General features: G+C 39.7%; 1 protein-coding gene across 3 annotated transcripts in view; it reads left to right on the top strand.

Moving 5' to 3' along the window:
* LOC149596186 (multidrug resistance-associated protein 1-like) overlaps positions 1–15,621 on the top strand; it is a 35,257-nt gene that overhangs the window by 5,788 nt on the left and 13,848 nt on the right. For all 3 annotated transcript variants that reach the window (XM_089861527.1, XM_089861526.1, XM_089861525.1), the window contains exons 3-5: positions 13,556–13,861; positions 14,203–14,377; positions 14,440–14,694. In XM_089861527.1, coding sequence (XP_089717653.1) covers positions 13,556–13,861; positions 14,203–14,377; positions 14,440–14,694 — 736 coding nt within the window. The remainder of the gene's footprint in view (positions 1–13,555; positions 13,862–14,202; positions 14,378–14,439; positions 14,695–15,621) is intronic.

The following is a 15,621-nucleotide window of genomic DNA, read 5'->3' as shown; positions in this document are numbered from 1 at the left end:
TTGACACCCCTCCACCCCCTACCTGATCTAAATAATACCTCCTATACTCGCAACGAGACTCTAATGTTTGGGGTTTTGGCATGGTCTAAAGTGCAGTTTACAGGTCGACGTTCCAAACTCGAATGACGCGGCTTGGCCTAAACTATTCCTTATATCAATGTCTATAGTATCAAAGTAACGTTTAGCAACTTTAACGTAATGGGGAGAGTTAAATGATTTAGTTATAGTCGAACCGTGAGGCTTTTCGCTGTCTACGCCTACTATACGAAGTAGCGGGGCTACCGTATCGCCTATAAATTCATTAGCTACTATATCGGAATAAATAAACAATTGGTCGGGAATATAATAATTTAAATTAGCGGGAACAGAGCTTCTATACGATTGGCTGGTTTTATCTGAAGGGCAAGAGAAAGACGTACTTTGGCCTTTTGGGGTTTTAAATCCTAATATCCTTTTCAAAGTGGGAGAAAGAGCCAAGATACCGTTAGGTTGAATAGTTAAAGAAATGTAATCAGAGAGGGGATCCGAATCAAATTTAAACTTTGAACCGTATTGAAAGCCGTTTAACCCGGAAGCTATTTGTTTAAGTAGGGCTTCTAATGATTTGTAATAACCCCCGGGAACTATAAAGACCTCGGCTTTAACAATAGGCTGTGATTTTCCGTCCCGACCTTTTTTATTTTCATGCGAGACCACCTGCACATGACCTTCCTCACTGGGTATGTTAAAAAAGGACATTGGGTACAAAACTTCTACTAGAGCAACCTCCCAGTCATCCCCGATCAGCTCTATAGCCTGGGGCAACTTGGTAGTGTACGAAGACGTCTTGTTGTTGTCATAAATTTTCATGCTAGCGTTGCTCGGTAGCGTTAGGTAAAAGGGAGACTGCATCTTTAGCCGGAATCCAAGAATTCATAGAAGGGGGATAGCCTAGCCACTTTACAAAGAGCTCCTTTTGTCCTCTCCTAGTCCGCTTACGAATTACTTTCTCGATCTTGTACGTCTCGGGTCTAGCTACCGACTGAAGTTCCATCCCGTAAAACACCCCCTTTATTGGTTCCCCGTTTAAATCTTCTAGTTTGAATACAGGAGGGCGTCTGTCAATTTTCCCCACTATTTTAAAAACCTCTATTGTGTAAGTTCGCTCGTACCGTTTTTCAAAAATCATCTTATTCCTACTTACTCGGACGTATTCGCCCACCTTTAATTTTTTCCCGTAAACTTTCTTTTCGCTAAAGTACTTTCCGTATACATTTTTAAAAACCTGAAGGACATTGGTGCCAGTAACTTCCAAAGGAGTCATTTTTATCGCGGAATGCACCGAGTTATTGTAAGCCTTAACCAGGTCATCTAGAACATCTATATATCTATTGGTATTCTTTTCTGTAAAATACCTGTACATGCGTGACTTTAAAGTTTGATTTAATCTTTCTACCATACACGCTTTTATATCGTCATTCTCAGTTGTAAAAAATATAACCCCTTTCTCCTTCAAGTATCCTTGTAATTGGGAATTTCTAAATTCAGTACCCTTATCCGTTTGTAATTTCCTAGGAACCCTCTCTCTAAAGACAGACTTAAAAGCCTCAACCGTTTCAACACCGCTTTTGGATTTTAAAGGTACGGCCCAGGCTTTTCTGCTAAAGCAATCTATTACGGTTAATATGTATTTGTACCCGTCGTTGTACTGACTCAAAGAACGCATGTCGTTCAAATCCGCCTGATATTGATCTCCTATGTTAGTTACAACCACCTTGTTTCTTTTAAACTTTCTAAAAACTCTCTTATGTAGAGTGTACGCGTCTTTTCCCTTTAACCAATCTAGTACCTGTTTCTTACTAATACCCTTTAATTTCACTGCTAAATATAATTTTTCAGCACCCCCGAAACTGGCAGGGTGGGAAGGGTTAAAGTAGATACCTTCTAAAATTTTGGAGATTTTACGTACGCTACCCATTTCGGAGACTCAGTTTTAAGTTTTTTAGCTGCTGTCTTAAGACTTTTCTCAGATTTAAGTTTTTTAGCTGATGCCTCAAGACTATTCTCAGATTTAAGTTTTTTAGCTGCTACCTTGACACTAACTTTGGGAGCTCTAGTTCTTTTGATTTTAATTTGTTGGGGTATTGTATACGAAGTTAGAGGGGAAAAACTAGAAAGTAGGTTTGTAAATGCGTAAAAACCTCTAGGTTTTGGGTCTTTGTTAGAGGAAGGCTTGACAAATTCTAAAGCTATATCTCTAATATTCGAGCCGGGAATTAATGAATCATTAACTATAACTTCCCCACTATCTGTCCACCTAAGCTTTTCAGGGTTAGTTGAAATCTGATCAACGATACTATGTACATGCCCTATATATTTAAGGGGGATATCGTCTAACCAAGCCAAGTTAAAATAGTTGGATGTTGGTTGGGGGACCGTGGGTATAGGTTGCCTAGCGATATTATGTAAATTATTATATCTCTGTACAGTCTGTTCGTATAAGCGCCATTTTGAAGCTTGGTCTAAATCTTTACGAGCTAAAATAACATTCATTTCATTGTCCAATTCCGAAACTACCTGTTGTTGGGGGTGTGGAAAGGGGTCGCTTTTAAAGGTAGAGCTAGGGACAAGGAGCATTTTCTGAGCGTACTGCATATTTTACTGACTACCTCCTGTTATAGCGCCGATAATAGAGGAAACTAGAGGGAAAAGGAAAGAAAAGAAACTACCACCTTCCTGAACTAATATATCACGTTTTGTTTTCCAAGATATTCTCTTATTAGCAATTTTTCTAAGTTTTGCGGAATGCCTAGCTAATCTAGCTTTTTGACTTTTATTTAATTTAACGTTACCGTGTAAAGTATTTTCAACACACTCTGATATTGCGTCAATTAAGGGCTTCTTGGCGTTACGTAAAATGATTCTACGTTGTTTTCGAGGGGATTTGGCAATAACGGAGAGCAAATTTCTTTGTGACCGAACGGCATAAGGCATAGTGACTAAATGAAGAGATGGCTAAACACCCATCTACTATTATAATTATTTGGGGATGTAAACTTCGCAAGGGTTGTCGGGAAATATTCCTGTCCTAAGTCTATGATTCTCGGGGCATCTTTGGTGTAGATCGAATAATAAATATCCGAAAGGTAAACTAGTAGCGTCACGGTAGGCGTCGACAGCGAAACGCCATTTATCGGCAAACATTTGTCTAGCTATTATTGAACTTTGCAATTTGTCTCTAGGAGATTTCATAAGAATAAGATAATGAGCGTTCAAAGAAACATCTCTAGAGTCTTTGGATCGATGGAATACGTTTTGGACGATATATATCACGCTCAAGTTGCGATGATGCGTTCCCTTGGTAAAAAGAGACCCAACTTCTCCTTTGTTCTCGGTCATCAAGTCATCGATGATTAAAAGGCAAGGCTTACCGCCGGTATATTCTGATAAATCTGGCATACCTTGTTTGAAAACCACAAATTTTCTCAAACTTTCGAAAAAAGGTTGCCATTCACCGTAGAACCAATGTATTTCGCTTATATTAGGGGAAAACATGGCTTCCCTGTTCTCTAATATTTTTAAAACTAATTGAGTTTTCCCGCTTTGAGACGGGCCTGCTATCACCATGTTAAAAGGATGGTAGAAAGGATACATGACCTTATATATATATATATATATATATATATATATATATATATATATATATATATATATATATATAGAAGAGATCGACACGAAAATGAACAATTGCAATTTCGAAAATACATGGGATATTTAAGGAAGCATTGACGAAAAAATTAGTTAATCACAGGACATTTCACCGAGACGAAAATGACTAATTGATAATATTGATCAAAAAACAATATGGCTAGACTTTATATACATGCCGACTAGATAAATAAATATATAAATAAATATCACCGGGACTGACTAGATAAATAAATAAATAAATAAATAAATAAATAAATAAATAAAAAAAGAAGAGACCCCTCACAGAAACAGATACTGTCGAATGTGCTCAAACTCGATAACCGTAAGGTAGCGTGCGGAAATCTTCAATCAATCTCACCTTATCCACCACAGTTCTGTTAACCTTGGACTGGTCGACACTTATAACAGTGTGATCAGCTTTTCGGCGTATTTGCTTGGGGATTGGTACTTGGATTGGTTCCGCCGGCGGTTCGTAAATGCCTATAAGCCCCATTAACCTATCCATGTTAACCAAATCTTTGGTGGTATGGTTAAGTCGGAACCCCTTAACCTTCATCTCGACGGCTGTCGATCCGGTATCAGGGTTCATAACTCGGTATGCGTAGTTCTTACATCCACCACTCGCATATTCTTCGATGTAGGCCTGGGGTCCGTACTTTTCAAGCTCATTGGTCATTTCACCGAGGAAATTCCCAGTTTCGATTTCTACGCCCCCTGGTGTGTAAACGTACAGTATCGAATCAGTGTCTGTATATAGAACAGACTCACCCAAGCGGTCTAAGTAGGAATAAAGCTTAATCCGAGCCATGGCCGTGGTGTAGGCTGCGATCGGAACACTGACATTTTTATTAATTGGGTCAATCTCGTTGATATAACACCACTTAGCAACGCAAATGTCGTCGCTAACTGGTATCAACGTCTTGACCTCAATTGCTGGGTCATAGAACAAGTTAAAGAACTTCTGTGGATCATCGAAGACTTCTACCTTGTCAAGGCGAGTCCTCTCACCAAATTTGCCCCAAAACGAATTCAAACACAGTTTGGCGATGGTACGCTTGCCAGCGTTCTTCTCGATACAGCTAGGATCAAGTTTTACCCCTTCCTTTTCGTAGTACTCGGCTACGTATTGATCTTTCTGCGCTTGGGTTACTACGTCAGAAGGCCAGCCGCTACTTTCCTGTTTTAGCTTCAGAAAGCAGTTGACGTAATTGTTAAAAAGCCCGCCACTTTTTGTTAAGGGGTCGTACCGAGATATTTTGTACGACCAGGCTTCGTGGATTTTAACAACCACGTAACCCTTTCTAACTGCTAAATGGACTTCGTCCGCCACAAACGTCCCCCTAATAACTCTTTCCTCGTCGGAATGTGTGCAATCTCCCTGATATTTGTTTTCAGCGCACAGCTGACACAGGGCAAAGCACAATTTCCCCCCGATCTTTTGGGGTAAAACGGGGTGGAAGAGGTTACGAGGGGGCAGGATATCCAGTTTAATAAAACCTTCAATCTCGTTAATGGGTGGGAAGTTGTCTGTCAAGATCGTAGGGTGGCCGTATGGTAGTTTACCGTATTTGTTACACCATGGATACAGACTAGTGACGTCGACATATCGAATCTCCTCTCATGGCTTAACCTTGTGATGAAGACATAGAGCGGAAGTACGCCCCCCGAAAAATGCGTTACGGGGATTGAGTGGTTCCCACGCATCGATTTGGATATGAATAGAAGATAGAAAGGTGTTAATTTCGGGCTTTTGCTCCCTCAATTTGTGGAATTCGCATTCCCACATTTCGATTACCTTATACCCCAGCTCCCTAAGCCTCTTATTACAGTTCAAAGTATCAGTATAGCGGGAGTGTAAAGTTTGGGTGACGTCACCGTGCAAAACCAGGTCTCTGTTTACCGGGAAACAGGCTCTATACCCGTGCCAAAAACAACCTTGAAATTGGTAGACTACCTTTTGATCTGCGCCAAGCTCGTCTACTAGAAGCCCGTCGACTTTAATGTTCAAAATTTTAGGTTCTGAACCGTTAAAAGCCGACTTAATAATGACCCCGCGCTTGTGGGCTTCCCACCTCAACCACTCGATGGCTACTTTAGACTGAGGGTCTTTCATTCTATAGCCGTGAGGTGGAACAATTCCAATTGAATTTGGCGCTAGGTGGTCCTTCCTGAAAACGGCATTGCAGAGCCCGGCAATTGTCACGGCAGTGTTAAAAGGGTTAACGTCCGCAATCTTCTCAAAAATCTCCCTGTACTTTAAGCACCCTTCTCTTAAAATCCTAACGTCCAAACGGCAATAATGTATCAATTCTTCAACGTAGTTGAAACCTTTTTTGGCTTCAACTTGCTCGTTGTACCATGTAATTAAAACCGAACGTTGTTTTTCGGTTAGCCTGTCTGGCGCGTAAGATTCTAAAAGAGGCATGCTTTCCCTCAAGACATAATTTGTACCCGTAGGATCTTTTGGATCAAACACGTGTTCGGGAACAAAGTTGAAGAGCAAGTGCGGGAAATGTCCCTTATTTAAACTAGGGTCTAAGCCAAAAGTGGATACAAAGCTAGATAAGGGGGATGGGATGAAATTTAAACTATCTATAAATGTCAAATTCTCATATCGAATTTGCATAATCTTCGTTCCCGTCATTATCACTTGAGGGCGCCACGCTTTGATGGCTAACATGGCTTTGTACAGAAATTGTAAATCGTAGCCCTTCGCATTATGTGCTATAACGGTTATTTTGGGAGAATTGTGGAATTCTTGAAGATAATTTAAAAAATCCAGAACAGGATCATTCCCGAGAAACACCCGTTCTCGAGGCCCGCAGGTGGCGCAAGTAAATTGATCGGATTTCTCGAGAATGCATTGATCACAGATTTTTTGAGAAATACATAAGATAGGAGTGTGTAGGAAAGCATTAGGGTTTGAAGGGCCTGGGGTATTTTGAACACATTCGAGATCATAAAAGATAGTAACCGAAGGATGGGTCTTAGCTTTTTTGGCCGCAGGGTGGGCTTTAGAGTCGGTAACCTGCATGAAACAATAGTGGGGGTGTGGGTTGAATTTATTACAGATTACGCAATAGACTTCCCCGCAGTTGTGAAGTGACTCGCGTTTCCCCATATCTATTGTTTTTGCGCAACGGGGGCAATTAAAAACCCTTTGGCAGACTGATAGGGTTTTGCTTCCACTAGCCTTATGGGCGTCAAAGCATTCTTGCCCCCTAAAATCGCGATGACAGGTCTCGCATCTAATTTCACCCCCCACGCAATCTTCGGCCCTTTGACAGGAATAACAATACTTGTTGCAAGCGTGAGTGAAGTCTAAGTTGTTATATCCTACAAGGCACCTCTGGCAGAAATAATGAAAATTGAAGAGAGGTTTAGGTTTAGTGATGACGTCAAAATGATTCTGGTAGTTGAAAAGGTATAGCCGCGGCTTTGGATTACCATCGGCACCAGGTATGAAATCGGGTTCCCCGAAAATACGGTGGGGGACGTTTGCTCTAACCGTAAAAACTATTATTTGGTAATCAGCCAAGTATGATTGAAATCTAGGTAGAGCACCCGCCCCCGCACATTCGTCCAATGGTATTTCCGCCGCCACGGCTAATTCCTCCGCCATCCTCCTAAGCCTCTCTCCCGATTTTTTACTAATATTGGGACGACATAGTGTTTTGAAATCCGCCTCGAGGCTTTTGTCAAGGGGATGCATTGTATGATCCCTGTGTATTCTAGCAAAAACTAGAGAATAAGGGAGGCATAGCCGATCGTTGTTCTTGATCTGAACAATACATTTCTTCTCCCTGGCAAAAGTCTCGAAGCTACAAATTCCTAGCCGTTTCGAACGGTAGGCGCCTTGGGGCAATCTCACACGCTGTATGGTTATTCCTATAGGACCGAGAAAAAACCTTGACCCGCCTTCAGAATTATAGGCTTTATCAGCCACTACTTCTAATATAAATCCAATATCTATTTGATCCCTTCTTCTAAAACTAAAGTCCGCGGTTTGAATGCCTGGATTATTAATGCTTGTCATCGAAATTGCAATCATGTCATCGGGTAAACAGTCGTCCAAAACGTATTCTAGGAAGTCGCTTACAGATTCGACGATGTTGTTGTTGAATTGTACCTCCATTTCCCATCCATCAAGATTAAAATTGGGGAAGGACACTACCCCGCTAGAAATCACGTTTACACCTGGTGGTGCAACTAGCGGAGATGGGGGTGGAGGTGGAGGAGTAAGAGCCCCACCACCTACCTGTCCTTCCCCTTGATCCATTGACTCATTCTGAGATGGAGCTATAGGAGGGGTAGTATAACCATCTAAGAAAGAAGTATCGTCGTTTTGAAACGCCTCTTCAAGAGGCGATAAAGGAGGAAGAGCGCTATTGTTTGCCATAGACAGGGTGGGAGACGGAGATCTATTATTAGACGGGGGTGTAGAATAGTTTGCCATAAACGTGTCATCGGCATTTAAAAAGGCTATTTCTAACGAGTCTGGAAAGTCGACTAAAAAACTATCATCTTCAACAGGGAGTTCAATTTCTACAATAGAGTTGGCCATTGCGATAATTTAAAAATACAAATACCACAAAATACTAATAATAAATCTGAATAGGCCTAAATAATAATACTAAAACACAAAAATATACTAAAATACTAAAACAGTAATGTACTTATAAAAGTCAAATACTAAGTTAAAATGAAAGTATTTATAAAAAAATTTAAAGTACTTATAAAAAATTGAAAGTACTTATAAAAATTGAAGTACTTGTAAAATACTAAGTTAAAAATACTAAAACACTTGTAAAAAATTGAAAATACTTGTAAAACTAAATGAAAATACTAAAACACTTGTAAAAAATTGAAAATACTTCTAAAAAATACTAAAACACTTGTAAAAAATATAAAAAAATGAAAATACTTATAAAAAATACTTGTAAAAAATTTAAGTTAAATTGAAAACACTTGTGAAAACTAAGTTAAAATACTAAGAGTCAAATACCAATACTAACAGTTAAAAATACTAAAGCACTAGGATATGGGCACGGAATAACTCACAAGTTTTGTTTGGGAGCAGAAGATTTCTTGGCTTGCATCAACAGCGGTCAGAAGTAAACTGATAAGTAGCCTAGACTGATCCGCCCTTTTATACTTTCGTGATACAATTAGAAAAAAAATAGATCCCCCTCAATGTCATAAACATGTCTTAACACGTTTGGGCTAGTCATAAAACACTCTAAATATAAATTCCATTGATAACAATACAACTGTTTCGACCACGCCCCCTTTTAAGGTACTAAAGCACCTGGTGTGGGGTCCAATTAAAGAATTGACAAAATAAATTCTTTTGTTCAAGTTCAGCCCCTTTTAAAGGCCATAGAAGTCTTGAAATGACCCAGAAAGGCAAAGGGAATAGATGCTTTTGTTCAAGTTCAGCCCCCCTTTTCAAGGTCATAAACCAACCTGTGGGGTGGCCCAATCAAAGAAAAATAAATTCCCACGCATCTCAGGGACCCGAGGTCATTCCCCCCATCCCTAAAAGCCATAAATAATTTTGAGGAACTCTCAAGACTGAAAATAGGAATGATTTTGATAAATTTAGTTAGAATTTATTTCAACGCTTTAAACATTTGAAATGTTTTTTTCAAATGACGCTTTTCGTGTCAGTCAATTGCCACGTACATGAATGATTTCGTGTCGGTGGATTATTCAATTTCACATGTATTCCTATGGGATTTTAAAAAATGTAAATGACGCGTTTCGTGTGTGTACAATGCAATGTAAATGTTCAAAAACGTTTTACTTTTAACACGAAATGTGTTGAGAAAAGCTAAGTAACACCCTACACTATCACCACTGAAAAGGTTTTGTCAAGACTGTAGTAGGTATAATAGTATTACAAAGAACAAATTAAGGAAAAAATTATATTTATTTCGAGTTACATTTCAAGTTTTTTGATTGGTTCTTTTATAATTTAGAAACGTAATAAGGTATGGAATATATTACAATAATAGGATCTAACTTTCATGTCGCAAAAGTTCTTGAATAAACATTTCAATTATAGCTTTCTCGAGATTAACGCGTTTAATTCTTAGTACAATATCGTCATTCGTAGTAAGTGTTGTTGGTATGGGTTGGGTTGGCGGAATGACTTTTTCTTTCTCCCACTCTTCTTGAGGGACATCTCTGTACTTTCTGTTTGGCGGCATGTCTTTAGTCAATGGGTTTTGGATGAATATAGGTATGTTATTTGTTGGTAATCCTTGAAGTAGTGGACAGTCTGCCTTGAATTTCTGATGCTCTTCGAAAACATTGTCGTTAGGTTCCCATCCTCGTAGCGTTAAGTCACAAAAATGGCATTTAACAGCGTCCGTCCCCGAACTTAAATTGTAAAACCCATGACGGGCTAGTTCTGACGGTTTTGCAAACGTACTCGCAAATGCGCCAAACGTTTCTAGACGGGTAATTTCACGATTCATCTTATCCTGGCGGTGTCTAACAATCAAATGAGGTCCGGACCAAATCAGACGCTATTTATATCCCAAATAAGGGGATGAAATGTTAGATTGTAATGGATGCTGTTACTAAGAAGACGTTAATTCGCGAAGCTCTTTCAAAGCCAGGGAAAATAGTGGCCGTTACTTTCATCCTCGTAACTGTATTCCTAGTTGAATTTGCATTTTGGTATTTTAAAAATATTACTTTAATTTCGGGTAACGCAACAAAGACATAACATGTTGAGACTTGTCAGGATAATGCCTTAGGGGCAAACACCTGGAAACAATTAAATGTTTCGTGGTAGGAAGAGTCACCGACTAACAAAGTAATAAATCCGAAAATAGATTCAATTCATAATAATACAACTGATTCGACCATACCCCTAAACCCATTAAAACACGTCTTTATAGTAAAAATAAAAACGGATGGGGATAAATTCTTTTGTTCAAGTTCTGTCCCTTTTTATGGCCATAGACCAGTCTGAACGATGTTACGTATAAATATTACGTATAAATAAAAAGCCGATGGAATGTCTTAACACGTTTGTGTGAGTCATAAATCAATCTAAATACAGATTCCATTGATATACAAAAGGTTTACCCTCGCCCCCTTTTAAGGTCCTCAACCACCTGGCCAATAAAGGACAATAAAAAAAAAGAAAAGCATCAGTCAATATACCCTCAGGCTAATTATCAACTACGCACTCAAGAAAATCTCGCGATAAAAATCATTCAGTTGTAACCTTTTAAACCGTAAAGACCTGCCGTAAGGATGTCCGCCAAAGTAGGAGTTTACCGCGTGAACGCCCGTGTTAGACTAAGTAATGATGCTATGCCGTTTTCGGTGTAAATGGATTCGAGCCAAGCTTACTTTTCACAAAGAAGGACGGGACTATTCTCACAATCTCGGAAGACGTTTTGAAGGAATTTATGGAGGAGTGGACGGAGATCTATTCAGCTTTGGAAACTGGCGACCAGGGTAATTATCGTTACTTGAACTTGAAAATAAAAATAACCGTTATGGAGGGGAGTATAGTATTCGACGATGGCAGCGTATTCACTCTAACAAAGGCCGAGGCAGGGAAACTGAACGAGAAATTTAGTTTTATGAGATTTCACTTCAAGCTTTTAAACGATCAAGCCGAAGTTATTAAATGCATGTACGAAGCTATCGTAAAACGCATGAATGATATATATCAAAAATATTATGTAAGTCGCGGTACTATGTCTCACAATGATTACGACCGTGTTAAAAATTTCCTAGCAGCGTGTATAGTTCCTTCGAGCATTTTCGAAGATTTTTGTAACTTGGTTCGTGACAAAAACTTGACGCGTAAACTACAATTACATAATTTATTCTACATTTGCTTAAATAACGACGCGTACATTCGCGAATTAATTGGAATTGATTGTGTTCATTAAAAGTTTTTGACTAAAATTCGATTCTTAATAATAATAAGCCTAGAATAACCTAGCATAAGCCTATGTTTTTCAGGATCTACCATAGCATAAGCCTATCCCTACAGGTACCAGCCACTTGACGTCATCAAAAATTAGCTGTGACGTCATACCACTACACTAAAAATAAATTCAAATTTCCCGCCAACACCATCACGTGACGTCATCAATTCCCCCCCAATCTCATCCCCCCCTCCAACACCATCACGTGACGTCATCAATTCCCCCCCAACCCCCCGGATGACGGTATAGAACAGGTTTTACCCCTCCCCCCCTGAAGGGGGGGTGGAAGGAAGGGGGGTAAAACCTGTTCTATACCGTCATCCTTACTCTGTAAGGCCCATTTGTCGACGCTTCAACTGTTTACCCTACATTCTCAAAGCTACATTCAAAATTCGGTTGAAGTGTAAACAATATCCTCTCGTTTCACCTCAACGATAATCATAGTTTGCCAAAATGAGCATTAACGTTATATAACAACAAAGCTGATTTGTGCCTCGAAGCACTAAAAGTGAATGCACATCATAAAAAGAAAGAAAACTCCGAAGCTACTACCCGATTACGATTAGTCCTTTCAGTGAATTGCCACCATGGTGCTTTCTTCCATTAAAAAACCTAAACCGGATTATTTAGATGTGTATTTAACTTTCGACTAACTCTGACCCGTTACACTACAAGCACAAAAATCAAATTCCATATTTTATTTTACCTCGGGAGTCAGTTGTTTACTTTTTGGTTCACTAGACCTATTACGGATAATACTTGATTTAACAGTCCAAGCCGAAGTGTTTTTCTTGTAGTCTCTAAACAAGGATTATTCTACATACAGATATAGTATTTCTTGCGGAATCTGATGGGACTACCTATTTAATTTAACGTCACTCGGAGAGCTTAAAACACTCCCAGTGGAACACCAAAAACATTCCCGTTTGAACGTCCCTAGAACGCCACAACGATTGTCTAAACGCGTCATTAGCGTATGGCCAGAAGATGATGACTTATCCTGGGAAGTATTGGACACTAAGGCTTTATATAGTATCCATCCCTGCTAGTCAAAATTGCCTATGGCAATCGTAAAAGAGGGTCGAAAGTTTCCTCCCCACAAGAAAAACGATCTAGCCTACAGAAAAAAAATCCCACACTGAGAGGCTGTGGCTCTCAAACTGTGGGGCGTATTTAAAACTTCTTCACCGCCAATCCTTGAAAAGCCGTCTGTCTAGAACACTCTAAAAATCCATTACAACCCCTGGGCCTAGGACCCCACGCTAGTTTGAACGGAATTTCTAGCAAACAGCTGTTCTTGTCACCGTTTCTCATTCGTTACGTAAACCGCAGGACACACCTTAAAGTTTCGTTACTTGCCCGCTGCTGGCGAGCATATCAGCCTGCCAGCTCAAAATGGGAGAAGCGCCGTAGGTGGCGCGGTGATCGGACCTAATAAGAAGTTGGCTAACATAGATGGTTCCGGATATGGTTAGAGTCCAATACTTCCCAGGATAAGAAGTCATAAACTTCTGGTATGGCGGTTATTCAAAATTGAAAGAGATTAAGATTCATTTTTGAATGGTAATATAGAAGCGGTTCAAAACCATAAGTGAATGCTAGAGTTAAGTTTTGATTGATATGACGGTAGTTTGTACAAAAATGAATGCTTATGGTTAGTTTTGATGGCGGAAAACACTCCTTGTTCAAAATTTAAGCCATCTTGTTAAACCTGACTGCGTCAATAGAGGCTCGTTCAAAATTGAACTGTCGCCATACTTTTTGAATGACAAAATCACGCTAATTTTAGGAGTGTACGTTCTTATACAGTATATTGCCCTTACTTAAAGAAGTTATAACAGAGCAGCTCATTGTATTTTTATTTTAACAATCAAGTTGATCTTTTAAATTTAAACGAATTTTAGCATCCTGTGGAAAGGTTGGAGAAAAAACCTGGAGCCATCGGATGTCTTCGATTTGAATGACTCGGAGCGAGCGCTGACTGTCTCACGCCTTTTCGAAAAATACTGGAAACCTGAAGAAGCTAAGACCAAAAGTGACGGCGATGAAATGGAAATGAAAAGATTTTCAGAAGAACGAAACGGAACCAAATATCAAAGCAAGTCAATCGCTTGGTCCTTGTTGAGAACAGTCGGGCCTATCTTGATTGTTGGAGTGTTTTTGCAAGTTCTATCCGACGTAATGTCTGTTGGTCCTGCCCTTTTGACAGGGTAAACCATTTAATTTTTTTCAGCCATATAAGAAACTGCATTACATCATCAGTGAATTAATAAAATTCCCTTGGTAAACCGATAATATAAGTTTAAATTGAAATAAGAAGAGCGACATCTACATGGTTTCACTTAAAGCGTGAAATTAAGTTCGTTTGTCGCTTTCAATTGGTTCTTTGTTCATACTGAAGCTTAGAGAAAGGTCCAACCACACGAACAATAACATTTTCTGTTTCAGTGGGTCAGCCGTGTTATTTAAAACTTATTCTAACAGAGGCTGAGATTGACAAAGAATTGAGTAGACTTTGGAACCGAGTTAACCAGTTTACTCACGTTTTCAGTACCATCATTGATTACTCGACGAGTCAAGATCCATTATGGAAGGGGATTTTTTACGCTTGCCTTTACGGTCTGGCCGGTCTCGCGCAATCTTTTTTGCAAGAAGGGAGCGCCATTTTTCACACCAAACTGGGACTGAGACTCAGATCCGCCACCATGCATGTTCTGTACAAAAAAGTAAGTTAGTATTATCGTGGATTAGTGGGACGCTAGTTCATTGATGAGATTGGTCGAAACAGACATTTCGTTTGACAAGCAGCGATCGGCGTGAGCTAACAATGGGCGAAATACTGAACACGATGTACGTCGACACGAACAGATTTCAAATTCTGTCGCCGCAACTGGGCCTCTTGTGGTCGGTGCCGGTACAAACAGTACTGTGTTTCACCTTCGTGTATCAAGAACTGGGCTATTCAGCCTTTGCTGGCATCGTACCTATTGTCGTTCTTCTTCCACTGAACTATCTCAGCACAAAGAAATACAAAGAATTGCAGGTAAATTTTACGTAACGCATTCAGAGCCAAAAAAAACAAGATGCCTTAACTTGAGGCCCTCGAGATATTATAGAGCTTTTTCACCGCACTCGAATAAACAAACTCCTCAAATACACGCTCGAACTTAAGCTCGCGTGACAGTTCGCCCGTTGCGCCTTACTGAGACGAATGTTAATTTTTACTGCAATATCACCATATTCGGAGTTTTCGCGAATGGTTTCTTCATATATCTCGTCACAAGGAGAATAATCAACATCAAGGTCCTATTTCCGGCTTTTTGTCATAGCCTCTAGGTCTGAAAGTTGTGACGATGAGCTCTTTTACATTCCCAACCGAGCTCGCGTGAACTGAGAGAAAAAAATTCGAAAATCTCCGCCACGGCCGAGAACAAGCTTTTGAAGCAGCGTTCCACAGCGGTGGACACTCGAACTAACGTAGGTGGGGCTGATTTTAGGCTGCGTAAGTTCAAGCATGGAGGGCTCATCCATGCGAACGGTGTTTACATTTTTTACGGCGACGGCGTATCGTGTGGCATGCTAATGTTTTTTAAAGACGGTATTTAATTAAAATAATGGATAGATTAGAAGAGAAAAAAAGATACAGCAAAATTCATATTAAAAGAATCTGTTTCGTTATTTTAACTCGATCTGCCAAAACAAAAACTCCGATCGTCTGCTAAGAACTCCGTCTCCCTGTTGGCCGAATAGCTCTTCACGTGCAGAATCAACCTCCAATCCAAAAAATTAAGTTTCATGCCTTTAAGGGGGGTGGCGAAATTTTTCCGTGGCGGACTTTAGTTGGGGCGAGAAAATATGTTAGGATAGAAAAACTTGGCTGTTCATATGCCGTTTACAGTTACTCTACAGTAAATACGTTCGGTCTTGCTTTGGGATGTTAACTTTTTTGAACACTCGAGATGAGACGTTC

Source organism: Phalangium opilio, unplaced genomic scaffold (genome assembly GCF_054372755.1).
Source record: "Phalangium opilio isolate 3A_F unplaced genomic scaffold, DU_Popi_V2 ptg000390l_1, whole genome shotgun sequence".
Taxonomy (NCBI): Eukaryota; Metazoa; Arthropoda; class Arachnida; order Opiliones; family Phalangiidae; genus Phalangium; species Phalangium opilio.
The sequence above is the reverse complement of the archived record's forward strand: the minus strand, read 5'-3'. Positions and strand labels throughout refer to the sequence as shown.